This window comes from Scyliorhinus canicula, chromosome 3, assembly GCF_902713615.1.
Source record: "Scyliorhinus canicula chromosome 3, sScyCan1.1, whole genome shotgun sequence".
NCBI classification, from domain to species: domain Eukaryota; kingdom Metazoa; phylum Chordata; class Chondrichthyes; order Carcharhiniformes; family Scyliorhinidae; genus Scyliorhinus; species Scyliorhinus canicula.
In genome coordinates, this window is record NC_052148.1 from 219,023,436 (window position 1) to 219,051,302 (window position 27,867).

The following is a 27,867-nucleotide window of genomic DNA, read 5'->3' on the forward strand; positions in this document are numbered from 1 at the left end:
TCCCCGGGAGGCGGCGTGAATCCCGCCCCGCCACTCCGAAACCGGTTGTCATATTCTCCGGCGCCAGTTTTCAGGCGGGGGCGGGGTTCACGCCACGCCGGTCGGGGGCTGTTGGCAGCGACCCACCCCCCACCCCAGCAATTCCCCGGGCCCCGATGGGCCAAGCAGCCGTCGGTTTCTGGCCAGTCCCGCCGGCGTGAAATGGACATAGTCCCACCTGGGACCTGGCTGGTAGGCCGGCTGGTGCGGCCCTCCCTGGGGGGGGGGGGGGGGCACAGTGGGGGCCCACAATCGGGGCCCACCGATCTGCGGGCGGGCCTGTGCCGTGGGGCATTCCTTCCTTCCACGCCGGCCTCTGTAGGGCTCCGCCATGGCCGGCGCAGAGAAGACACCCCCCTGCACATGCGCAAGAATACGCCGGCCGGTGTGCGCATGCGCGGAACCACACCGGCGGTTCTGCGCATGCGCTAACTCAAGCCAGCCCTTCGCCGCTGGCCTAGCTCCCAAAACTGCGGAGGATTCCGCAACTTCCGGTTAGCCCAATGCCGGAGTGGTTCGCGCCATTTTTGTACACCATTGGGGGATTCGGGAGAATCCCGCCCATAGTTTCTCTTTGAAACAATCCCTTGGGAGCATGTACATCACCATGAGAGGTCAGACAGTTCTTTGGTTTGACATCTCCCCCAAAATATGGCAGCTTTCCCATCAGTTCTAGCGGGGGGGGGGGGGGGGGGGGGGGGGGGGAGGGAGGAGGGGGTTGGCACCTTAACTCCGAATGTCTGCTGGTTAGGATCCAGTGTGATGTCAAAACTTTAAAATTCTTAAATCCGATCCCATCCTGCCTTCGGCACACTCACTTCCCATTAACTATTTGAATGGGCTTGGAAGCCTCTGACTAACTAGGCTTTGCATCTTTAACTTAGGCAAACTCGGTTTGGGAAAACCGACAGCTGAAAGGAGAAGAAGAGGTTCAAGGAGAAGGTAAGTACTCGCCCCCTGAACCCCGCTCCAATGTCCCTCCTTCAGATCCCGCCCCGTCTGTATTAGGGATTGAAACCCCAAACCCAGCGGATTGAATTGCCCCTGGGATTGAATCCTCCCACTTCTCCTGCAGGTCAGGGATCAGAACCCCCCCCCCCCCCCAAACATTCCGACTAGCAGATTCAAGCAATGTATTTGCCGCTTCAGTCTCCCCCAGATTGCATCCCGTCAATGTAGCTGTTGGGCTGTGTGGCTGCATGCGAGCACAGCAGTTTGAAAGGTATGACGCAAGCCTTGTTCTGGGATAACTTCTGCGATTCTGAGGTCATGCAACAAAAAATCAAAGGGACTGCGCACTGAGAATACTGGCCATGCACAACGACATTTTGATGGACGTTTCTTACTCTCCTGTCAATCAGACTGACTTCTGGGTGAGAATCCTGTCAAAGCAAAGCTCCACAGCATACAGGGAGACACAAACTTCCACCCTGCCTTCTACGCAGCCTGCCCTTTTCAAGGTTCAGTTCGTTTGCCCGCCTGGATGTTGTGCTCAATTATCTGATGTGGAACTGCTACCACTGAACCTCAGCTATTTTGTGCTTAACCCTTTGAGAGCTGCAACATTGATGAAACAACCTAGGCGCGATTCAGCGGACAAAAGTGTAAGTTCACTTTGGGGCCCCTCTGCGGAGTGTTTCTTGGTAGCTGCAGTGCCAACAATCGCCCCGCTATTCAACAGAATTACAATTTTTTTGGGCCATCCAGGAATTCTTCCCCACCGAGGCCACACTTAGGCAGCCATCCTGCACCGGCAAGGTGATCTTGCCAGCAGAATCGGCTCCTCACAAATCAGGGCACCAGTTTAGAAGCCTGCCCCCATCTCTAGACCTCACACATTAAGCCCTCCCCCACCCCACCAACATCACCCCCCCCCCCCCCCTCAACCTTCTCTGGTTGCCCCCTCCCCCTTATCTCTGCTCTTCAGGGCTGATACGACCATCAATTCACACGAGACGGTGAGTTGACGTGAACAGTGGTTTTAATCAGCTAGAACTATGCCTTCCTGCGACTGATCTGCACTGAGAGCCGCCTGCAGGGCAGCAGATCTGTATACCTCCCACGAGGGGGCGGAGCCAGGGGCAGAGCCCACAAGGGCACCAACATGATACAATGTAATACAGTGGTGAATGGTTGCTGTAATACATTCACCACATTCACCCCCTGTTTAAAAAATTGAAGTCCAGCTGGGGTGAAGTGGCTCACAGGTTGAGTGTGTCCGGCGCCTTGATCGTTCACTGTGATCGCCTGAGCTCTGGTGTCGCTGAGGGCACGGGTGTTGAACTCATCGCTGCGGGCACGGGTGTTGAACTTGTCGCTGCGGGCACGGGTGTTGACTCCGGGCGCGTGTCTTCTGGAGCTTAACCACTGTAGGTCGGCGATGGAGGGAGGGGGTGTAGGATGGGGGGGGGGCATGCAGGGGCTGGGGTCGATGTTTGGTGTAGGGTGGGGGGTATAGGTGATGGTCGTAGGGGAGCCTGCGGGTGCCAGGTCCCGGAGGGAGACTGTATCTTGTCGGCCGTCGTGGTGCGCCACGTAGGTATACTGGGGGTTGGCATGACGGAGCTGGACCTTCTCGACAAGAGGGTCGGACTTATGGCTCCTCACGTGTTTTTGGAGAAGTACAGGCTCTGGTGTCATCAGCCAGGATGGAAGCGAGACCCCAAAGGTGGATTTCCGAGGGAAAACAAATAGTCGGTCATGAGTGGTCTCGTTCGTGGCTGTGCAAAGGAGTGACCTAATGGAGTGGAGCGCGTCGGGGAGGACCTCCTGCCAGCGGGAAACTGGGAGACTCATAGACCATAGGGCCAGGAGGACGATCTTCTATACCGTCGCGTTCTCCCTCTCCACCTGTCTGTTTCCCCGGGGGTTGTAGCTGGTAGTCCTGCTCGAGGAGATGCCCTTACCGAGCAGGTACTGACACAGTTCGGCGCTCATAAACGAGAAGCCCTGGTCACTGTGGACATACGTGGGGATACCAAACAAGGTGAAGATACTATGCAAGGCCTTAATGACGGTGGCCGCGGTCATGTCGGGGCAAGGGATTGCAAAGGGGAAGCGGGAGTACTCGTCAACAACGTTGAGAAAATACGCGTTGCGGTTGGTAGAGGGGAGAGGCCCTTTGATGCCTTTACCAGGTGGGCCTTGTCTGGTCGATAGAAGTGCGGCTTACACTCCGCACAGACTTGACAGTCCCTGGTCATGGCCCTGACCTCCTCGGTGGAGTAGTTGCAGGCCTTGATGTAGCGGAGGAGCCGGGTGACCCCCGGGTGGCAGAGGACGTTGTGGATGGCGCGGAGTCGGTCATCTTGTGCGCTGGTACATGTGCCGCGGGACAGGGCATCTGGGGGCTTATTGAGCTTCCCAGAATGATATACGATATTGTAATTATAGGTGGAGAGTTCGATCCTCTACCTCAAGATTTTATCATTCTTGATCTTGCCCCGCTGTGTATTCTCGAACATGAAGGCTACCGACCGTAGGTCGGTGACGAGGGTGAGCCTCCTACCAGCGTGGTCGTGCCTCCAATGCTGCACAGCTTCCACAATGGCTTGAGCTTCTTTTTCGACTGAGGAGTGTCGAATCTTTGAGGCGTTGAGGGTACAGGAGAAAAAGGCTACGGGCCTGCCTGCCTGATTAAGGGTAGTGGCGAGGGCGACCTCTGACCCGTCACTCTCCACCTGGAAGGGGATGGACTCGTCATCGTGGCTTTGGCAATATCTGCCTTGATGCAGCTGAGGGCTTGGCGGGCCTCAGCCGTCAGTGGGAAGATGGTGGCTTTGATCAGTGGCCGGGCTTTTTCTGTATAGTTGGGGACCCACTGGGCATAATACGAAAAGAATCCGAGGCATCTTTTCAGGGCCTTGGGGCAGTGGGGGAGGGGGAGTTGCAGGAGGGGCTGCATGCGGTCGGGATCAGGCAATAAGACTCCGTTTTCCACGACATAGCCGAGGATGGCCAGTCAGGTTGTGCGGAAAACGCATTTCTCCTTGTGATAACAGGTTGAGGGCTTAGGCCGTTTGGAGAAACTTCTGAAGGTTGGCGTCATGGTCCTGCAGATCATGGCCGCAGATGGTGACGTTGTCCAAGTAAGGAAATGTGGCCCGCAGCCCGTACTGGTCCACCATTCGGTCTATCGTTCTTTGGAAGACTGAGACCCCGTTGGTGACGCCGAAGGGGACCCAGTGAAAGTGGAAGATGCGGCCGTCTGTCTCGAAGGCTGTGTAGTGGCGATCTTCCGGGCGGATTGGGAGCTGGTGGTATGCGGACTTCAGATCTACCGTGGAGAACACCCGGTAGTGTGAAATCTGATTCACCATGTCCGCTATCCGGGGGTGGGGGTACGCATCGAGGTGCGTGTACCAGTTTATGATTTGGCTGAAGTCTACAACCATCCAATCCTTCTCCCCAGTCCTGACGACCACCACCTGGGCTCTCCAAGGGCTATTACTGGCCTCGATGATGCCCCCCTCGAGCCGCTGGACCTCAGACTTGATAAAAGTCCTGTCCTGGATACTGTACCACCTGCTCCTGGTGGTGAACGGTTTACAGTCGGCGGTGAGGTTCGCGAAGATGGGGGAGGGTCGACCTTTAGGGTCGCGAGGCTACATATGGTGAGAGGGGGTAGGGGCCCGCCGAACTTCAGGGTCAGGCTCCTGAGGTTGCACTGGAAGTTCAGTCCCAACAGGAGAGGAGCGCAGAGATCGGGGAGGACATATAGTTTAAAATTGGCATACTCGGCGCCTTGTATCGCGAGGTTCGCGACACAGTACCCCCGGATTTGCACTGAATGCGATCCGGAAGTGAGGGAGATTGTTTGGGATGCAGGGGAAATTTGGAGAGAACAGTGTCTTACTGTATCTGGATGTACGAAGCTCTTCGTGCTCCCGGAGTCAAACAGGCAGAGCGTTTTGTGCCCATTGACCCAGACGGTCATCATCGCGTTCCTGAGGTGCTTGGGGTGTGACTGGTCGAGGGAGACCGCACCGGGTTGCGGGTAGTCGGCGTGGTCAGCAGTGGTGGGGTAGTCTCAAGATGGCTGCCCCCGTCGGTCACACGTGTCGGGCGGCGATGAAGATGGCAGCCAAGATGGCGGCCCCCATGAGTCTCACATGGCAGGTCGTGTGGGAGATGGCGGCCAAGATGGCAGCCCTGTGAGTCGCACGTGTTGGATAGAGTCAAAGATGGCTACCCCACAGACAGCACGAGGCAGGTGACGCGTCCAGAGGGGGCGGTGCTGGCAGGCACGCAGCCACGCTGCGGGGTCTGCAAGCCTGTGAGTCTGAAAGTCGGGCCTGTGATTTAGAGATTTTGGATCTGGCCAGGCAAACTTTGGCAATGTGTCCTTTCTTGTGCCGTCGCTACAGGTCACGTTCCAAGCCGGACAACGCTGCCTGGGGTGCTAGTGCTGGCCGCAGAAATAGCAGGGCAGCACCCCCGGGTTGGGCGGGCAGCCGCGCGGCACAGGCCTGGGGCACCGTCTGTTCGGGTGTCCACGAGGGGGTCGCGTGGTCGGAGGGGAAAGCGTTGAGGCTCTGAAAGGCTACTTCTAAGGAGGTGGATAGTTTTACCGTCTCTTCTAGGTCGAGGGCGCCCTTTTCGAGCAGGCGCTGTCTGACCGGACTCCAGCCACATAGGCGTCCCGGATGGCGAGTTCCATGTGCTGTGAGGCCATGACATCCTGGTAGTTGCAGTTTCGCACGAGTACTTTCAGTTCGCTTAGGTGTTCCTCCAGCGATTCCCCTGGACGTTGGCGGCGAGTGATGAGGAGATGCTGCGCGAACACTTCGTTCACAGGCCTCACGTATTGCCTTTTCAGGATCGCGACCGCGTCTGCGTACGTGGTCGCTTCCTCGATCTGCACTGAGATTCTATGGCTCACCTGGGCATGGAGGAGGCTCAGTTTCTGTTCCTCAGTGACGGAGGGCGAGGAGGAGGCGGCGAGGTAGGCCTCAAAACAGCGGAGCCAGTGCGAAAAAATCCCTTTGGCTTCAGCGGCCTGTGGGGTCGAGTTCCAGTCGATCAGGTTTGAGGGCTGCTTCCATCGCGATGTTGTAGCTGATTAAATTGATGCGACCATCAATTCACACGAGATTGAGAGTTGAAGTGAACAGTGGTTTTAATCAGCTAGAACTGTGCCTGCCTGCGACTGCTCTGCACTGAGAGCTGCCTACAGGGCAGCAGATCTATATTCCTCCCCCGAGGGGGCGGAGCCCACAAATGCACAAACATGATACAATGTAATGTAATACAATGGTCCATAGGTGGAGCCCACAAGGGTATCAGCATAGTACAATGTAATACAGTGCTGAATGGTTGCCGTAATACATTCACCACAAGGGCAAAGCCCCCAAGGCCAAACCCCTGGCACTGCCAACCTGGCACCATGACACTACCAGCCTGGCACTGCCATCCTGGCACCCTGACAGTGCCAAGGTGCCTGGATGCTAGGGGGAGTGCCAGGGTACCACTCTGCCTGTCCTTGACCACCCGCAGGTTTCTAATGGCCTGCAAGGTCCCCCGAAGAGCTGTCACGCCTGGTCCATGTTTATGGAAACCAGTGCTAAACGGTGCCCTGGCAAGGTCTCGCAGACGGCGGTGAATCCGGCAGCCGGGTATTTACGGATCTCGCCAGGCTGGGTAAGTCAGGTAACTTGCGATCGACTTGCGGAGTCCAATTTGGGATTCACCAGTTGCACCCGGATCTGCTTCAGGCACAATGGAATCACTGAATCGCGCCCAGGAAGTCACAGGGACTTCCTAGTAGTTTGTTGGAGAGCAAAGTGGGTAAATTCTCTCAACCAGGGAAGGGGGCATTGCAAGACAAAAGAGAGCTTACTTTTATAACTACTGTCCTTTTACATCTCTGCTTTGGAATGTTTCAATATCTCATGGTGTTATAAATTGAGGTATTGGTCATATTTAATAAAGAAGTAAATACTTGCATTTATGTAAGACCTTTCACAACTTCAGGAGATTTCAAAGTGCTTTCCAGCAAGGGAAGTGCAGTCACTGTTGCAATGTAAATACAGCAGCCAATTATTAAAAGCATGCTCCCACACCAGCAGTCAGATAATTGATAGATAATCCATGTTGGATCTGATCAGATTTAGGGTGAGAGATAGGTATTGGCCAGGTATTAAGGAGAACTTCTGTACTCCGCTTCAATATAGTGCTGTGGGATCTTTTACATTCTACTGTGAGGGCAGACAAAGCATAGATTTAGGACGGGATTCTCCAATAATGGGGCTATGTCCCACGCCGGCATGAAAAGCGACGCCAACCACTCCGGCGTTAACGGTCCCCGATAATGGGGAATTCTCCCCTTCCTAGGGGGCTAGGTCGGCGCCGGAGTGGTCCCTGCAACTCCAGCAGGCGCGGAAAGGCCCGCGTGAGTTTGTGCATGCGCGCTACGGCCAGCGTGATTTCCGCGCATGTGCTGGGGTTCCCTTCTCCGTACCGGCCCCCGGGCAATATGGCGGAGCCCTACAGGGGCCTGGCGTGGAATAAAATAGTCCCCCACGGAACAAGCCTGCCCGCCGATCGCTAGGTCCCGATCGCGGGCTAGGCCATCGTGAGGTCCCCCCCGGGTCGGATACCCCTGCCCCCCCCCCTCCCAGGACGGCCCCGCAGACTCACCTTCCAGGTCCCGCCGCATGGGACCTGAGTAACCTACAACAGCGGGACTCGGCCAAACTCGTCGGCCACTCGGCCCATCGGGGCCCAGAGAATCGCCGGGAGAGCCGCTGTCAACGGCCCCTGACCGGCACAGCTGGAATCCCGCGGGCACCCGAGAATCGGCGGGGAGAATGGGGAAGCCGGCGGCGGGGCACGATTCTCGCGTCTCTCCGGAGATTCTCCGACCCAGCGCCGGGTCGGAGAAACCCGGCCTTAGTATCTCACCCAACAAACAGCGGGCAGGATTCTCCGGCCTCCCAGCCACATGTTTCTCAATGACAGGAGGGGGCGTGTCATCCGCTGGCGGCAGGATTCTTTCGGCCCGCCGCTGTCAAGGGGAATTCCCATTGAAGCTGCCCTATTCCACTTGGAAACCCGCGGCAGGGGGTGTGCAGCCAGTGGGACCAGAGAATTCCGCCGGTTAAATGGCCTGAGAATTCTGGCCAGCACTTCCGACAGTCTGAATAACAGATTTATTAGTAGTTTTTGAAAATGTAACTATTCAGGTATATAAAGGAAGCAGGTATACAGGTGTACTTGAATTTCTAAAAGGTATTGGATAAGCTGCCATATTAAAAGCTAATATGCATAAGTGCCCTGGGAGTTAACATGGATGGATGATTAGGTAACAGACATGATACAGAGAGGATGGCGTAAACAGGGCATTTTCACATTGGCAGGCTGTAGCCAATGTAGTGCTGCAAGGATTCGCACTGGGGCCTCAGTCATTTACAATCTATATCAATGAGTTATAGAGAGACCAAGAACAATATATCAACGTTTGCTGACAATACAAGGCTTGGTGGGAATGAAAGCTCAGAGGAGGAAACAGAGGCTGCAAAGAAATATAGAGAAGTTTAAATGAGTGAGAAAAAATGAGTATAATAAAGAAGATAAAAGCAAACTTTTTGAAAGTGTAATTTTTTTAAATGTTAAAAATTGTACAAGGAGCACAAAATTAACATGGAAATAGTGACAATAAGCAATTAGGAAAGCAATTGGCATTTTGGCCTTCATTGCAGAGACTGGAGTACAAGCATAAATAAGTTTTGCTGCAATTGTGTTATGCTTTGGTGAACCCACATGGAATTCCTACACTGCAGAAGGAGGCCATTCAGCCCATCAAGTCTGCACTGACCCTCTGAAAGAGAACCATACCTAGGCCCACTCCCCCACCCTATCCTTGTAACCCAACATAACGTGCACATCTTTGGACACTAAGGAGCAATTTATCATGGCCAGTCCACCCAACCTGCACATCTTTGGACTGTGGGAGGAAACTTTGACAAGGGGAGAAAGTGTGAACTCCACAAGGACCGTCACCAGAGGCCAAAATTGAACCCGGGACTCGAGGGCTGTGAGGCAGCAGTGCTAACCACTGTGTCACCCATATTCACATCTGGAGTACCATGAGCAGTTTTGCTTTCCAAATCTAAGGAAGGATGTATTTTCCTTGCAGGCGATGCAACAACGTTCACTGGAATGTTTCCTAGGCTATTCTATGCTGAGAGGCTGAGTAAATTGGACCTACACTCTCTGGTGTTTAGAAGGATGGGAGGTCATTTTATACAAGATTCTGAAGGGGCTTGTCAGAGTAGATACTGCAAGGTTGTTTCTCCTGATCAAGGAATCTAGAACACATGGGGCACAGTGTGATGATAAGGGATTGATCATTTCAGCCTGAACTGAAGCGAACTTTGTTCACTCAGAGTGCTGTGAATCTTTGGAATTCTGTGCCTCAGATGGTTGTGGATGCTCCATCGTTGAGTATATTCAAAGCTGGGATAGATAGATTTTTGATCCCTCAGGGAATCAAGGGATAAGAGGAGCAGGTGGCAAAGTGGAGTTGAGACTGTCGAGCAACCATGATTGTGTTGAATGATGGAGCAGGCTTGAGGGACCATATAATCTACACCTGCTTTTTTTCTTTTGTTCTCTCTCCCTTGTTCTCTTCCTCTCCTGTCCACGCTCTTTATCTCATGTTTCTGTTTATTCCTTTACATAAAGGAATTAAATCCTGCACGCGTATATCTTAATCATTTAAATTGGCCTTCAGTAAATAATTAACTGAATGGGAAGCAAAGTTACAACATTGGATGAGAAATGTTTCAAGATTACAAGATGTTCATAGGCCCAGCACTGACTCTACTGTTTGTAGACAAATGGGAAAATTGTTACCGCCAGTTCATTTTTTGTATGTATTTTTAGCGTATTTGTCAAGATTTTACTCTTACTGACAATATAATGGGGTGTGTGAAGCCTTGTTACAGTCACTGTACTTCGAAGAATTTATTTTACTGAAATTTGATTGATCAGAGTTTTGTATAGTTGGCAATTGATTGCTTAGATAATTTTAGGTTGCCTGGGAGGGGGAGAAAGTCGCAAAATAACCAATTATCAAGGTGCAAAACATAAAAAAGGGAGAATTATAACTGTCATCATATGCAAACATGCAACCAATGAACACTCAGAATAGGACACAACCAATGGGCATTCAGAACACTCAGAGGTGGCATCGCCATAAGGGTGCATGACATAAACACTATAAAAGGGATGAGGCACTCACATCCTGCCTCTTTCCACAGACAAACATCTAGAGAGTCAGACAAGGTTGATCAGCAGCATCATACCCCAGCACGTGGCTTAGAGCACACTGGTACAGTTAGACTGAGTTACTACAGTTACATTAGCAGAGAGTCGAACTCATTTGAGAACTGTGTTAATAGTTCAATAAACATGTTGAACTTATTTCAGAGTCTGGAGCATCCTTTAGTTAAGACTGCATCAAGTAGCAGCCTGTGTTATCCGAAGCGACATAACACAACATGATACCAGGAGGGACTGTTCAATCTATTTAGTTCAACTCCGAAAGATCCGTTACAACCAGCTACTGCATACAGGCACAATGGACAAGATTCAGGCTCCTCATGAGCTCAAGACCACCAGCAATCTTAGTGCCAACTGGCGATCATTCAAGCTGAAATTTCAACTATACGTGGAAGCATCCAACCTCAATGGCGCGACCGATGCGCGGAAGATAGCACTTCTACTCACCACTGCGGTTGCCCATGCGATAGAGATCTTCAACACCTTTCACTTTTCCGAAGGGCAGGACAAAACGAAGTACAAAACCATCCTGGACAATTTCGACAGTCACTGCGAGGTGGACACCAACAAAATCTTCAAGCGCTATATCTTCAAGCAGAGGATGCAAGGTAAAGACGAATCCCTCAACTCCTATCTAACTAACCTTAGACTGCTCGCACAATCTTGCAACTTTGGTGATATCACAGACTACATGATCAGAGACCAAATCGTTTTTGGAGTCCACTCTGCTCCTCTGCGAGAGCAATTGTTGAAAATCAAGCACATGACCCTGCCAGTCGTGATTGAAACGTGTACTGAGTATGAGCACTCTAAAAATCGCTGTTCACAGTACAAAACGGCAGAAAGGGAAAAACAAGCCTCCCACAAGGTGGAGAGTGTTCAGGCCATCTCCCGGATGCTTCGCCTCCACATTGACGAAAGCGGCCATTTCGCGCACTCTTCCCGGGGCCCGACACATGCGCAATGCGATCGGGAACACGAAGCGGCCGAAAACCGCACTGCGCAGGTGTAGACGTCCAAGAACCGCACCGCCAATGCGCAACGATGCACTGAGCATCATGACGCCGACGTCATGACGTCTGCGAACTACAGCACCGCCCATTTTTTTTTAAAACTGCCCTGCAAGAGGCAAACGCTGTTTGAACTGTGGGAAACCAAACCACTATGCAGCCCTGTGCAGATCTGCACTACCAGTCAGGAGCCAGCGCTCCCAATTCCGACAGCGGTGCATCAGAAGTGTGCAACACCGAATGCATGACTCTGATCCAGGCAGTGCGACGGATGCAGATGATGAATACCTGGATAACACTTGCCGACTGGACATTATTACGAAGTATGAATACGCCACACCGGACACATCGCGAGTCCAGTTAATCCTGTCCGTGGATTCCAAGGACGAATGGCACGCAGTGATGAAGGTCAACCACTGCCCCATCCAGTTCAAACCGGACACAGGTGCCTCCGCCAACCTGATTTCGCAGGTGGACTTCAAGAGAATCAAGAAGCCCCCCACAATCCTTCCAGCTGCCTGCAAACTCCTGGACTACAAGGAAACGTAATCAAGACACTGGGGTCCTGCCATTTGCAGGTATCCAGCCGACACACACAAGCAAGCTTATGCTTCGAGATTGTTAAACCAGACAGGGCGTCCCTGCTAGGTGCGCACGCCTTCAAGCAACTGAACCTCATTCAAAGGGTTTACACCATGATGCCATCCCATTCGGATCTTCTAGCCAGCACCGACGACATCCTAACCCAGTACCCAGATGTATTTAGCGGGATGGGCAAGCTGCCGTATGAGTACAAGATTCTCCTGCAGCCTGATGTCAAGCCAGGGGTCCACACACCGCGACGTGTCCCTGCTCCACTGAGAAAGCGCCTGAAGACAGAGCTCGTGAGTCTACAACAAAAAGGCATAATTTCCAAGGTCACTGAACCAACCGACTGGGTCAGCTCGATGGTGTGCGGAAAAAAGCCTTCAGGGGACCTACGAATCTGCATTGACCCCAAGGATCTAAACAAAAACATCATGCGGGAACATTACCCCATCCCGTAGAGGGAAGAAATCACGAGTGAGATGGCACACGCGCGCTTCTTCACAAAATTGGACGCATCCCAAGGATTTTGGCAAATCCAACTTGAAGAATCCAGCAGAAGGCTCTGCACCTTCAACATGCCTTTTGGCAGATACTGCTACAACCGAATGCCATTTGGCATAATCTCGGCATCAGAGATTTTCCATCGCATCATGGAACAGATGATGGAGGGAATAGAAGGGGTTTGTGCCCACATTGACGATATCTGGTCCACAACCCCAGAGGAACATGTGTCGCGACTCAAGAAAGTATTCCGATGCATTCATGAACATGGCCTCAAGCTAAACAGGTCCAAGTGCTGTTTTGCGACATCCACGCTGAAGTTCCTGGGCGATCAGATTTTGCACCACTGTGTGCACCCGGACACAGGCAAAATTAAAGCCATCTAAGCAATAAAAGTCCCCCAGGACAAGAAGGCAGTACTGCGCTTCCTGGGAATGGTCAATTTCCTTGGCAAGTTCATCCCGAATTTGGCCACATACACCACGGCCCTACGCAACCTGGTGAAAACAAATCAACCGCCTTTTGGTGGAAGGCGGAGCACCGAACAGAATATCTGGAGCTGAAAACCAAGCTTACCACTGCACCCGTCCTTGCATTCTTTGACACAGACCGAGAGACAAAGATATCCACAGATGCGAGTTAGGATGGCATTGGGGCGGTGTTGCTTCAAAGAGATGACACGTCATCCTGGGTACCAGTAGCATACGCGTCACGGGCAATGACACCCACTGAGACCAGATATGCGCAGATTGAGAAGGAGTGTTTAGGCCTTCTCACCGGCATCCTCAAATTTCATGATTATGTCTACGGCTTGCCAACATTTACTGTTGAGACAGATTATAGGCCTCTGGTCCACATCATCCAAAAGGACCTGAACGACATGACGCCTCATTTGCAGAGAATTCTGCTCAAACTCAGGAGGTATAATTTCAATTTGGTGTACACACCTGGCAAGAAGCTCATCATCGCCGATGCATTGACCCGCTCCGTCAACTCACCCAGTGAACGACTGGAGATCATCTAGCACATTGAATTGCAGGTACAACTGTGTGCAAGCACTCTCCCGGCAACAGATGAGAAGATTGTTCTCATCCGAGAAGAGACGGCCAAAGACCCCCTGTTGCAGCGAGTCATCCACAACCTCAGCAATGGCTGGCAGAAAGGGCAATGCCCTAATTTCTACAGCGTCAAGGACGACCTGACGCTGATCGACGGCATCCTGTTCAAGCTGGACAGGATAGTCATCCCACTACATCTCCAGAGCATGGTGCTGCGGCAGATTCATGAGGGACACCTGGGCGTAGAAAAGTGCAGGTGCAGGTTCCCGGCAAGCTGTCTACTGGCCCGGCATCAACCAGGACATCGCGGACATGGTCCTGAACTGCGAAACCGATCAGAGGTTTCAACCAGAGCAGAGCAAGGAGACGCTCCAACCATATAACCTAGAGATCTCCCCGTGGTCTAAGGTTGGCATTGACCTATTCCACGTGAATGGTCGCGACTATATCTTAATCATCGATTACTTTTCAAACTATCCTGATGTGCTGAAGCTGCCAGACCTCACCTCATGGACAGTCATCAAAGCGTGTAAAGAGATATTCACACAGCATGGAATCCCGAACACTGTCATGAGCAACAATGGCCCGTGCTTCCACAGTCGAGAATGGTCCACGTTTCCTAAGAGCTACAATTTCAGGCATGTCACCTCCAGTCCACACTATCCGCAGTCGAATGGCAAAGTCGAAAAAGGTGTGCACATCGTTAAGCAGCTCATCCGCAAGGCCTCAGACTCCGCTTCTGACATACACCTTGCACTACTTGCGTACCGGGCGACTCCCTTGTCCACTGGCATGTCGCCAGCTCAACTGCTGATGAATAGAGACCTGGGGACGATGCTTCCAGCCATACACCTGCCCAACCTTAATCACCTCCCAGTGCTGCAGAAGATTCAGCAGCTTCGCGACAGCCAGAAGCAGGGCTATGACGCACATGCCACCGACCTGGACATGTTATCCCTGGCAGACACGGTCAGGATCAAGATACCGGATGGTGGGTGGTCTGCTGCGGCTGTTGTTGTTCGACAGGCTGCGCCCAGATCCTATGTCATACGTATGGCTGATAGCTCTATTGTGCAAAGGAATCAAAGGGCACTGTGAAAAGTTGCCCACAACCACTTTCCTCTCCATTTCCATATGGCGAGTTGCCACCTCCAGACACCTCGAACCACGAGGCCACCAGTTGTGCCTCTCACTCGCCTGTCAAGACACCGTCATCCCCTCCACAGCCTCTCTGGCGGTCGACGAGGATCAAACGCACGACTCAGACTGGACTTATGAGCATTTCTTTTTGTTTGTTCTGTTCTGTATTCCTCAGTCTGTCACATTAGACAGACATTCACATGTATATACATCTAAAAAAAAACTTTTTAAAAAGGGGAGATGTCATGATATGCAAACATGCAACCAATGAACACTCAGAATAGGACACAACCAATGGGCAGTCAGGACACTCCAGAGGTGGCATCACCATAAGGGGGCATGACATCCCTATTATAAAAGGGATGAGGCACTCACATCCTCCCTCTTTCCACAGACAGACATCTAAAGAGTCAGACAGGGTTGATCAGCAGCATCACACCCAGGCACATGGCTTAGAGCAAGCTGGTACAGTTAGACTGAGTTACTACAGTTACATTAGCAGAGAGTCGAACTCATTTGAGAACGGTGTTACTAGTTCAATAAACATGTTGAACTTATTTCAGAGTCTGGAGCATCCTTTAGTTAAGACTGCATCAAGTAGCAGCCTGTGTTATCCGAAGCAGCATAACACAACAATGACTAGAGGCAGACCAAGGCACAAATCAGCAGAAAGGGTTGCATACCTGTAGGACAACCACTTTTATTTGTTAATTTAAAGTCAGAAAAACCATAAGGTTTTTGTTACCAACATGCAATTTGATCATCCTGTGAATGACATTGAACTAGATGATGCAGAAGCTTAAAGAAACAATTGGTTGTGAGATTGTTAGGTGAATTGGACATTCTGAATTCTCCCACTGTGTACCCAAACAGGCGCCATAGTGTGGCGATTAGGGGATTTTCACATTAACTTCATTGCAGTAAGCCTACGTGCGACACTAATAAAGATTACTATTATTATTATTATTATTATTATTATTATTAATGGACCTGCTCACTGTACAGCAATGCTCAGCAAAGAAAATAGGTTTCTAGATCATTTTGCTAAATCACTAAGTTGAAGATATCTGGTTAAAACCACATATTCTGCTACTCTGAACATTGTCCAATTTTTTGTTGCAAAGATACAAAGAAAGCAAAGCAATATTGAGCAATAATAAACTTGGCCGTGATTTTCTCACTGCGTTGCCCCGGCACTGATCCCGTTGCTCCTGAGGCATCACAGGAGAGGCCCAAAACGAGCTTCATGCCAGGTGCAATACCACGCGTGAGTCACCCAACACGAGGCACTCTCCATGATCTGGATCACGCCCTCGCTGGGTGTGATCCAGCTAACTATATTTAAATGAGTCAATAGGCTCATCAAAATATGCATGGTCAGGTTGAGACCGCAGTCTCCTGGTACCGGGGAGTCAGTGACCGCATCGGCGATGCCTCACCCTGGCGTGGATTAGTACTGGTCTCCACAAGCGGACACCAGGCGTGATTGCCATGCTGGGGGCCCCAGAGGCCATTGGAGTCCCCGAGGTGGTCGGGAACAGAGCTGGGCAGTACCCTGTCATTCCAACTGGTACCCGGGAAGTCTAACAGTGCCAAGTTGGCATTGCCAGTGTGTTGGGTCAGTGCCCAGGCGCCAGGCTGGCAGTGCCCCCCAAAATGAGGACACCCCGCTCTGGGGTCAGTTAGGGCCCCCCCTTTCAGGATCCGCCATATGCTCTCCAACCTTCATGACGCCCCTTCACAGCCCCCCTTCAATCCCCACCCTTCATAACCCCCCTTCACGTGTTTTTCATGGGCATGGCCCCCATCAGGCCACAACCCTTGGTCATGCCAACCTGGCACCCTGGCACTGCCAGCCTCACACCTAGAAAGTGTCTTTGACACGCTTGCAGTGCCAGGTTGACACTGCACCGATACCCAGGCACCAGAGAGCGTGCCAGGGTACTGCACTTCCCTGAATCTGACTACCCTGTGATTCCAAAGGCCTCTGAGAACCCCAGAGTGACCATCACACCTGGTCTCTGCTTGTGGAGACAAGTAGAACATAGAAAAAATAGAAAAATACAGCACAGAACAGGCCCATCGGCCCACGATGTTGTGCCGAACTTTTGTCCTAGATTAAGAACAAATTAATCTACACCCCATCATTCTACCGTAATCCATGTACCTATCCAATAGCCGCTTGAAGGTCCCTAATGTTTCCGACTCAACTACTTCCACAGGCTGTGCATTCCATGCCCCCACTACTCTCCGGGTAAAGAACCTACCTCTGACATCCCCCCTATATCTTCCACCATTCACCTTAAATTTATGTCCCCTTGTAATGGTTTGTTCCACCTGGGGAAAGAGTCTCTGACTGTCTACTCTATCTATTCCCCTGATCATCTTATAAACCTCTATCAAGATGCCCCTCATCCTTCTCCGTTCTAATGAGAAAAGGCCGAGCACCCTCAACCTTTCCTCGTAAGACCTACTCTCCATTCCAGGCAACATCCTGGTAAATCTCCTTTGCATCTTTTCCAAAGCTTCCACATCCTTCCTAAAATGAGGCGACCAGAACTGCACACAGTACTCCAAATGTGGTCTTACCAAGGTTTTGTACAGCTGCATCATCACCTCACGGCTCTTAAATTCACTCCCTCTCCTAATGAATGCTAGCACACCATAGGCCTTCTTCACAGCTCTATCCACTTGAGTGGCAACTTTCAAAGATCTATGAACATAGACCCCAAGATCTCTCTGCTCCTCCACATTGCCAAGACCCCGGCCGTTAACCATGTATTCCGCATTCATATTTGTCCTTCCAAAATGGACAACCTCACACTTTTCAGGGTTAAACTCCATCTGCCACTTCTCAGCCCAGCTCTGCATCCTATCTATGTCTCTTTGCAGCCAACAATAACCCTCCTCACTATCCACAACTCCACCAATCTTCGTATTATCTGCAAATTTACTGACCCACCCTTCATCTCCCTCATCCAAGTCATTAATGAAGTCATTACTAATTGTACTAATTGGTGTCCGGGTGATGCCTCACCAATGCAGCCAGTGACTCCCGGGAGCCCAGAAACTACGGCCTCAAACAGACAGAGCATATTTAGATGAGCCCAGTGCCTCATTTAAATATGATTAATCTGGATCACGCCAGCGGATGCATGATCCAGATTGCGACCGGCACCGCAGGTCGGATGCCTCATGCACGGCTTTGCACCCAAAGCCCAATTTGGGCCTTTCCTGCGATGCTCCCAGCACAACAGATTCGGCACCAGGCGCAACACGGTGGGAAAATTGCGCCCGTTATCTTGTTACCTTTGATGTAGAAAGAGAAGAAATGTTATAATGAAGTTTCAAAAGGTAGAGATGGAAATTCATCTCGGGAAACATCACAAAACATGCAACACAGCATTGGCCGCCTGCTATACGCAGCACCTGATATTCAGTTCCATTGGAGCACGCCCAAACAAATTTCTACCCCATACATTAACAACGTTTCAGCAATAGGCAGTCAGCACAGGCCATAGAAACCTGTAGAAAGCAATTGTGTCTCTTTCATGAAATACTATCATCTAAAAAGGAATGAGGGCAGCACGGTGGCCTAGTGGTTAGCACAACCGCCTCACGGCGCTGAGGTCCCAGGTTCGATCCCGGCTCTGGGTCACTGTCCGTGTGGAGTTTGCACATTCTCCCCGTGTCTGCGTGGGTTTCGCCCCCACAACCCAAAAATGTGTGCAGAGTAGGTGGATTGGCCACGCTAAATTGCCCCTTAATTGGAAAAAATAATTGGATAATTTAAATTTTAAAAAAAAAAAAAAAAAAAATCTAAAAAGGAATGATTGCACAGCAATATTGCATTTTGTTAATTTTTTTTTAATTGAGTCACATTCTTCTTTTAATGTTGACAGGCAAACTTCTCAAAGCTGAATACATCCTGAGCAGCCTCATTAATAACAGTGGGGCAACAGGTTAGTGATTACATCGGTAAAACTGGTGCCTTCATAAATGTGTTTCATATAGCCATGAACATGATTATATGAAATCTAAATTAGGTTTGGAGTTGGGAATTTTTCGTTATCCTTCAAAGTAATTTCAACTCACTGCCTCAATAAGCCGATCAACATTCTGCTGGGTCTAACTGAAGAGGAATAACTGCTGCATCAACTAAGGGGGAGTGAACTGGAGCACAACAGAGCAATAAACACATGGGGAGCATATAGGTAGTGACGATCGCAACGTAATAGCATTTAAAATAATGATTGTGAGACATAATTAAGGTAAAATGGAGAAAACAGTGAAATTGTATTCATGATATATATTCCTCAGTGCAGCAAAACATTTCATGCTTGGGCTGATTATCATTTCAGTCCCTAGCATTGGATCTTTCCAATGGTTCTTCCAACTACCCTATATCTAAGGTTTTGACCCTGTTTGATTTCCAGCATCGAAGGCCTCCCTCAAGAGGTAGCTGAGGGCCAGATTTCTTTGCCTGGAAGCCTCTTTAATTATTTATGGTTCTATTGGTAGTTTTTTGTTCATCTTTATGCTTGTGATATATAATGGCTGTGATTTGTATATAGAAGTGACTTCCTGTGTTTAACAAATAACTGCTCATTTCCCATATGCCCACACCCTCCCCCATTACCATCATGTGCCTGGAAAGCACTACAGTTGCATTTCTCTGCATGGTTTTTCAGGTGGTTAGGCCAAAATGCAGCTGGAACCAGAGAATGATAGAATGGTAAAGCACAGAAGCAAGCCATTGAGCACAAGCTGTGCTAGCTCTCTGGTAGAGTTATTGACTTAAATGTCCTCAGCTTACTCTGTGCTTCCACACTCTTTTTTTGCTCCTCTCACTCCTTCCTGCTATTTGGTGAACTATTGTACACCTGATACAAATGCACTAAAGTAAATTGTTTGCACACAAATCTCAGAGACCTGTACACTCATGCTAACATCAGGCGTAGTTCAAGGGCAAACTGCTACCAAATATACCAAACACTTTAGCTTCCAGAGCTCGTGTTGCTGTGCTACCTGCCTCAAAGAGCCAGTCGGCTCTTGTCAAGATAGATATTTATTTTTGGCACCTTGAATGAAAAAATAGGCTTTCACCTCCAGAAATTGTTATGGAATTTTAAAACTATTTTCTGCTCATCAGTGGACACTATATTGGCACAGTGGTCCCCTTGCCCCCACATCTTCTATGCAAAACCATATTTATAAATGCTGAAGTGGAGCATCAACCACATGCTGCCTTGACAGTTTCTCAGAGATTTGACGGACCTTCTCCAGTGCCACAAATAATTGTAAAAGGGCAGGAATCCTTCTTCCATCTTCCCATATAGTAGTTCCACCCTGCAATCAAAACAGCTGGAACTGAGGTCTACTCCTATTTCCAAACTTCCAATGTGCATGCACAAAATTGTTTTCCATGTTTGTCTTCAATAAAATACCACAAACAGAATAGTACTGACTTCCCTGGCATGGAATTCAACTTCACCAGAAGCACAAAACGAGTGCTAGTGAGTCAAAGTCCCATTTTACACCCGGCCCAAATTTCTTTGACTTCCACTCTTTATCATAATGAACTTCCCTTTTGTTGATTTTTTTCCAAGGTGATGGTCTAGGTATGCAGTTGTATATCCTAGTGTCACTCCTAAGTAAGATTTACTGACTGGAGATTGGGCCAAGCTAAACTGTTTACCTGCTACATAAAATCCATAAGCTGCAGTGAATTCTGTGGTGTAGCGCTCCCAGCTCGGAGCCAGAATTTCTAGGTTCAAATCCCACTCCGGAGCTTGATGGCCAAGGAAGGTGCGTTCGTTACACAGCCAAACTTGTAAATCCTTCCAACACACGCCAATAGCAGGTGGTAAGAGTTGGAGAGGTTCCTGATTAGCCTTGTGAAAGAAAGAAATGGAAGCCTCTACCATCACTATCAGTGCGGCACAGTGGCGCAATGGTTAGCACTGCTGCATCACAGTGCCAAGGACCCGGGTTCCATACTGGCCTCGGGTCCCTGTCCGTGTGGAGTTTGCACATTCTCCCCCTGTCTGTGTGGGTCTCACCCCCACAATCCAAAGATCTGCAGGGTAGGTGCATTAGCCATGCTGAATTGCCCCTTAATTGGAAAAAAAAGATTTGGACACTTTAAAATTTTTTTAAAAACATCACTCTCCATAGCTCCAGACTGCAACATGCATGCGACAGTATAAATTAGCACAGCAGCTCAGGCTCTTTGGAGGGGCTGGTTGGCTCAGTTGACTGGATGCCCAGTGTGGATCAGATAGATGCCAACAGCATGGGGTTTGTTCCCCATTCTGGCTGGGGTGGATTTGGGCCCTGCCCCCTTGCTCTGCCATGGTGGAGAGGGCAGCATTGTGGAGTGGATCTGCCTTCTGACAGAGAATTCAAGAGGAAGAAGCAGAAATGCATTATAATTGTTTGGAAAGTGCAGAGCCTCTAGCAAATAGTAATCCTATAACAGGATTAATACATACAATTTGATTTTCCTCTTTCTCTTGACTCTTTCATTACTTCTTGTGACATGCAGGCAATTGGGTCTATGAGAAAAAGAGTGATCGAGTTCTGGTGCAGGCTGTCAGTATTCAGATAAGGGGACAGATACTACAAAAACTCGGTAAGCTTAAAGATGGATTTACAGCATCTGGCACCAGGCTGAATAATGTTGGGATATGTTCAGTTGATTTTATTCGGAGCTTTTCATTTCTAGTTGCTAAATGTCTTATTCAGTTCTGCATCTTATAACAAAGGTCATGGAGTGGGCCACAATTATGTCCATCTTCTTAGTATGAGGGACACTGGAGGGTAAGCGCCATGACCCCCAATTGACACCAATCTTGCCAGGGCTCCGTGGGGCATAATCCGTCGAATGCCTTGAAGTTGAATGTAAATATCTCTGCTCTGGTACTGGGGCCTAGTTGAAACGAGGCTTCAAGGGCAGTAACTGACTGTAATCGATGCATCATTTTTGGATAAGCATTACTTGGCAATTTTTCACATCGTCAGTTAATAACTATCGCCGGAATGATCCAGTCCCGTCTGGCGCTGGGATTTACTGGTGCTACCAAAGTCAGTGGACATTTGGCTGGTTCGACACATCTGCCACGGGCGGGGGAGGGGGGAAGTGGAAAATCCCAGCCAACGTGGATAACAATCGCTGAACACATTGCTTGGGGATTGTTGCAATTCCAGTAGTGGCCACCCCTCCTGGTGGCACTGCTGGGACAAGAGAGCTTCCAGCCATTTCATTCACTGCAGCTCTCTGAGTCAGGACTTCCTCTTGGAAGAGGGAATGAGGCCACCTCTCAAGCTAATTAAAGGCCTGACAGCTGTCAACTGGCAGGCTACAGGCAGGCAAGTTTTAACATCAAAAAGCGGGGTCCATGGCCCCAGGGTAAGGCTTAGTTCTTGGTGTGACCTAACAGGGGCCTGGGAAGAAAGGGTGAGTGGGGTCATTTATTTACTCCTTTGCATGAAGACATCTGTACATGCTTCAATCTTGCCCCTTGCTCTCATCCTAGCTCTGCCTTAATTGAAGATGGAATTATTGATGGAATATCATTCTCCTGTTAATTTTCTGCTAGGCCACCACCATTCTTGATTGGATGTGATAGTGCTTTCCTTACAAGTGCAAGTTTATATTAATAGCCCCATGTTTGCTGTGAGTATTGAGGCCTGCATTATTTCAAACACCAAGCCATCTTTACTTCATATCATAGAGCCAACAGGGCATTTAAAACATAAAGAAATGGCCTCAGTTAGTCCCTGTGACAGCCTAGAACCTATATTAGCAGTATTAACACCAATGTAGTGAAAGATTGGTCCCAGCAGAAAGCATGTGGAATTTTACATGGAAGAGCAATCATCAAAAAATAGAGTTGTTAACATTCCAAGCATCAGAAAGGAAAAACGTACCTGACTGTGAACCTTTGTGGCCATAAAGATGTATGATCCATTCAGTATGTCAAATGGACTGCTGAGCTGCAAATAGATTCTATATTCAGAGAAAATGATGTGGAGAGCTCTTAATGTTGCTGTTTTAATTCCTGATCAATTTTAGGACTATGGTACGAAGCTGCAGAGCTGATCTGGGCTTCTATTGTGGGATTTTATGAGCTTCCTCACCCAGATAAAAAGGTTTGTTTTGATTTATTTTTTTCCTCTACTAAAATTCCTTTATTTTCTCCTCCTAACTCTCCTCTCCTCTGAAAGCAGTGTCTGAGTGCAGTCCTCCAACCTACTCTTCTAGGAAGTTCTTTAGAACAAAGATTCAGCCTCTTTTTAAAAACTGCGGTGAGAAAGAACTCCTGCTCAAGAGAGGAAGCACTTCAGAGTTAATGGACCCCCGTAGAGCTATATAAATAAACAACAGTGCTCCTTCTTTTGAAATTGCCTAGACCTGTCAATCAAGAGGTTTGTAAATGGCAATGGACCATGAAATTGAATGTAAAAAATATAGTACAATTTTTAGGCTTCTAGGCATGATAAGAGTCTTGCAAAAGTTAAAGGGCAATAAAATTGACTGTGATTAAAACACTTCAAAACATCTCACCACATTAAACCTTCTTCAGATAGATCATTGATCTGGACATGTTGGGAGATTCCAACAGATCAGAGGGAAGAATTTAAAGTGAAACGGGACATGCTGAAAGACAGTTTAATGATTTTCAAGGCTACAGATGGGACGTCCTGCCAAATGATTCCCATCATGGGAAAGATCCCTGACCTGTGACCCACCATCCCAGCCCAAGCCCCCCAACCCCCATCTCCCCTGAAGGCCCTCGCTCCCTTGGCATCCTGGAGGTAAGTATAGAGAGGGAACTCCCCCCCCCCCCCCCCCCCCCCCCCCCCCACCCCTCAGAGTGCAAGGTAACAGGTCCCCACTTCTCAAGACTTGCACCAATTCATACCAGTGTCACCCCCAGATGGTGAGGGCTGGAGCATCATCAGGAGGCTGGTGAATCAGGCTTCTTGTCTGATAATGATAATGAAAAGAGCTTTAATTAGGGGTTTGCATGTTCCTCCCCACTCTGGGCAAGAACTTTGTTGGGCCAGCCGGCCAGGCCGGAAGGTTCTCAACGGATTTGACACCCAGCGGGAATCCCCCCGCCCCCCCAATAGGCTATTTAATTGGCCTAATAAGGTATCCACCACTTGCAGGTGGACAGCATTCACTTCCTCCCCTCACCTGCAGTTCCCCAAAAACACCACCCCACCTTGCTCCTCCCAGAACAAATATGCCCAGAGTCGGGAGCACGTCGACAGCTCTCTGACCCAACTTTTGGACCTTCCCACCTCCAGACCCTGATGGGAATTGAAAATGCTGAATTAAGGAACCATTCCTTCACCATTGTTACATAATATCGATTGATCATCATCATGCTTAAATTTGCTGAATAACTTGGAATATCTAGTTACAACCAGAAAAACTATTGGTTAGCTTGATCATCCTTATTGTGTAATGACAGACAACATATTTTAAATGAAATATAGTGATCTAATTTCTAATTCCTGACAAATCTATATGAACATAGGTCCTTGTGTTAAAGGTTGCAGGGTAATGGGTCAATACAAAATAGATTCTCCCCACACTTTTTGGCACATGAGATTTCTCCTCCATCCTTTAACTAAATTAAAACGGTCAAGATGTTGCCAAGATCCCATGTACATTTATTTTTATTTATTGATTTATTTATTTTAAAAATTTAGAGTACTCAATTCATTTTTTCCAATTAAGGGGCAATTTAACATGGCCAATCCAATTACCCTGCACACCTTTTTTGGTTGTGGGGGCGAAACCTACGCAAACACAGGGAGAATGTGCAAACTCCACACGGACAGTGACCCAGGGCCGGGATCGGACCTGGGACCTCGGCGCCGTGAGGTAGCAGTGCTAACCACTGCACCACGGTGCTGCCCAATCCATGTACATTTAAAGTTGTGCAGAGACAGATATAGATGTTGGTTTGAGCACAAAATGTTAGAGGATATGGATAGAGTTTAAAACAGTAAATGTACAGGGGTGGCATTTAAATTATTAATTGGAGTTAAAAGCAATTTGTGTTAAATTATTTGTAATTATAGGGCATTTCCACCTCACTGGGCATTTTGGCTGATGTGCTCGTTTCAATGAGTGATGGTGATTACAACCGATTTAAGGATGACCCTCAGATGGACCTGGTAAAGTATTTTTGACTGTTGATGCTTCTAACAGTTGAAGTCCAATTGTTTTAAATTATGAAAGTAAATCAAGCAACTATACATTGACATAGAAATTGCTGTGTTAGATATCTGTGTGTGAAACACAGAGAAAGGGCTGGATTTCCTGACAGGCATCAGGACACTGAGATCAATCCAATGAGACTATAATGGAGGATGCCAAGGTCCTTGGTTGTCAAGGATGAAGAATCACCCATAGCAGGTACTAGAGGCTATTATAAAGGCACTTTGGAACATGATGGTAATGGTCGAGGTGCTGCTGTTAGTTCATTGGCCATGAGAGGACATTGGCAAGGGAAGGAGTGCAAATTTGAGGTTGTGTGATAAAGGAAGCATGATAAGGTTAAAGTCAATGGCATGTATCAAAACATGCTGCTCCAATGTCAAGCAAGAGCCATATCTTGTTAACTCCTTTTGACGCACACATATCTCGGCGTTACTCAGCACCCTGCCCCGAGGCCACCTCATCCCTTGAGCACCAGGAGGAGGAAGGGATGTCCGAGGAGGTCACATCACATCTTACTAGCCAATAAACTGTCAACATAAATACGAACACCTCGGAGGGGTGTAGTGCGCATGTAGAGTCAGTAGCATGGGTGAAGGCCGCCACACCAGAGTGCGAGAGGAGGCATTAGAATCAGAGGCATCTGACTTCTGTATTCAGCCCCCTTGGGGAAGGGAGAAAGTCACAATGATGCTCCAGGAGGCATTAATGTGGACCCTCAGGAGTCACCTTTTGGGGCACAGATTTTGCACCATCAGCAGCAAGTGGGTGGACATCTGTCGGAGTTCCATGAGGCAATGCAAGTTCACGCACTGCGCGTGCAGGAGTCCATCAACCCCGGTAACTATAGACCAGTGAGCCTTCCTTCTGTTGTGGGCAAAGTCTTGGATAGGATTATAAGAGATAGGATTTATAATCATCTAGAAAGGAATAATTTGATTAAGGATAGTCAACACGGGTTTTGTGAAGGGTAGGCCATGCCTCACACAAACTTTATTGAGTTTTTTTGAGAAGGTGACCAAACAGGTGGACGAGGGTAAAGCAGTTGATGTGGTGTATATGGATCTCAGTAAAGCATTTGATAAGGTTCCCCATGGTAGGCTATTGCAGAAAATACGGTGGCATGGGATTCAGGGTGATTTAGCAGTTTGGATCAGAAATTGGCTCGCAGTAAGAAGACAGAGGGTGGTGGTTGAAGGGAAATGTTCAGCCTGGAGTTCAGTTACTAGTGGTGTACCACAAGGATCTGTTTTTGGGCCACTGCTGTTTGTTATTTTTATAAATGACCTGGAGGAGGGCGTAGAAGGATGGGTGAGTAAATTTGCAGATGACACTAAAGTTGGTGGAGTTGTGGACAGTGCGGAGGGATGTTGCAAGTTACAGAGGCACATAGATAAGCTGCAGAACTAGGCTGAGAAGTGGCAAATGGAGTTTAATGCAGAAAATTGTGAGGTGATACATTTTGGAAGGAGTATCAGGAATATAGAGTACTGGGTTAATGGTAAGATTCTTGGTAGTGTGGATCAGCAGAGAGATCTCAGTGTCCATGTTCATAGATCCCTGAAAGTTGCCACCCAGGTTGATAGGGTTGTTAAGAAGGCGTACGGTGTGTTAGCTTTTATTGGTAGAGGGATTGAGTTTCGGAGCCATGAGATCATGTTGCAGCTGTACAAAACTCTGGCGCGGCCGCATTTGGAATATTGCGTGCAGTTTTGATCGCCACATTATAGGAAGGATGTGGAAGCATTGGAAAGGGTGCAGAGGAAATTTACCAGGATGTTGCCTGATATGGAGGGAAGGTCTTACGAGGAAAGGCTGAGGGACGTGACGCTGTTTTCGTTAGAGAGAAGAAGGTTAAGAGGTGACTTACTAGAGGCATACAAGATGATCAGATTATTAGATAGGGTGGGCAGTGAGAGCCTTTTTCCTCAGATGGTGATGGCTAGCACGAGGGGACATAGCTTTAAATTGAGGGGAGATAGATATAGGGCAGATGTCAGAGGTAGGTTCTTTACTCGGAGAGTAGTAAGGGCGTGGAATGCCCTGCCTGCAACAGTAGTGGACTCGCCAACATTAAGGGCAATTAAGTGGTCATTGGATAAACATATGGATGATTATGGAATAGTGTAGATGGGCTTTAGATTGCGTTTCACAGGATGGCACAACATCGTGGGCTGAAGGGCCAGTACTGTGCTGTAATGTTCTATTGTTCTATTTATCATGGTGATGAGCTTCACGCTGTGTCAAGGGCTCAACCGAATGGGCTCCCACCATGAGAGAATCCCCAATTTTATGGAGAGACGCATGCACCTTCACTCGGAGTAGATGCAAGAACAGTTTCTTTGCCTGCAAAGGGTGCACAGCCCATTCAGTAACCTGGATTGCTCAGACAGAGGATTGTGTGCCAGGGATGATGGGTGGGGACCAGACGGAATTTGTGAAGGGGCGGCAAATGTTGACGAATGTCCGGAGGTTTCTGAATGTAATTATGATGCCTTCAGAGAGTTGAGAAGTGTTGCGGTGATGGACGTGGGGAAAGCTGTCAATCAGGTTGAGTGGGCGTACGTGTTCGATGTGCTGGAGCAGGTTGGCTTTGGGCAGGGATTTGTGGACTGGTTCCGGCTGTTGTATAAGGTGCCTAAGGCGAGTATTAGTACTAACAAGGTCAGCTCGGAGTACTTTGGGTTGCACTGGGGGTTGATGTAGGAGTGTAGGGGTGTTTCTCCCCGTTGCTCTTTGCCCTGACGATTGAGCCATTGGCAATGGCGCTTAGGGTCTCGCTGGAGTGGAGGGGTATTGAGCGGCAGTGGGGAGGGGAGGGTGGTAGAGCACCAGGTTTCTCTCTATGTGGATGATCTCCTGCTGTATATTTCAGACCCGGTCGGGGGCTTTGACAGGTTCATGGGGATTTTGAGGGAGTTTGGTCTCTTTCAGGTATTAGCTCAACATAGGGAAAAGTGAGATATTCCCAATTAATGCCTGGGGACAGGGGAGGAGTTGTGGAGGC

The 27,867-nt window shown here is 49.0% G+C and overlaps 1 protein-coding gene across 4 annotated transcripts in view; it reads left to right on the forward strand.

Annotated features, from left to right (window-relative positions):
- Window positions 1-27,867, forward strand: part of alpk1 (alpha-kinase 1) — a 210,346-nt gene that overhangs the window by 142,951 nt on the left and 39,528 nt on the right. For all 4 annotated transcript variants that reach the window (XM_038792179.1, XM_038792183.1, XM_038792180.1 and 1 more), the window contains 4 exons: window positions 18,523-18,582; window positions 21,168-21,254; window positions 22,698-22,774; window positions 24,722-24,817. In XM_038792179.1, the coding sequence (XP_038648107.1) occupies window positions 18,523-18,582; window positions 21,168-21,254; window positions 22,698-22,774; window positions 24,722-24,817 (320 nt within the window). The remainder of the gene's footprint in view (window positions 1-18,522; window positions 18,583-21,167; window positions 21,255-22,697; window positions 22,775-24,721; window positions 24,818-27,867) is intronic.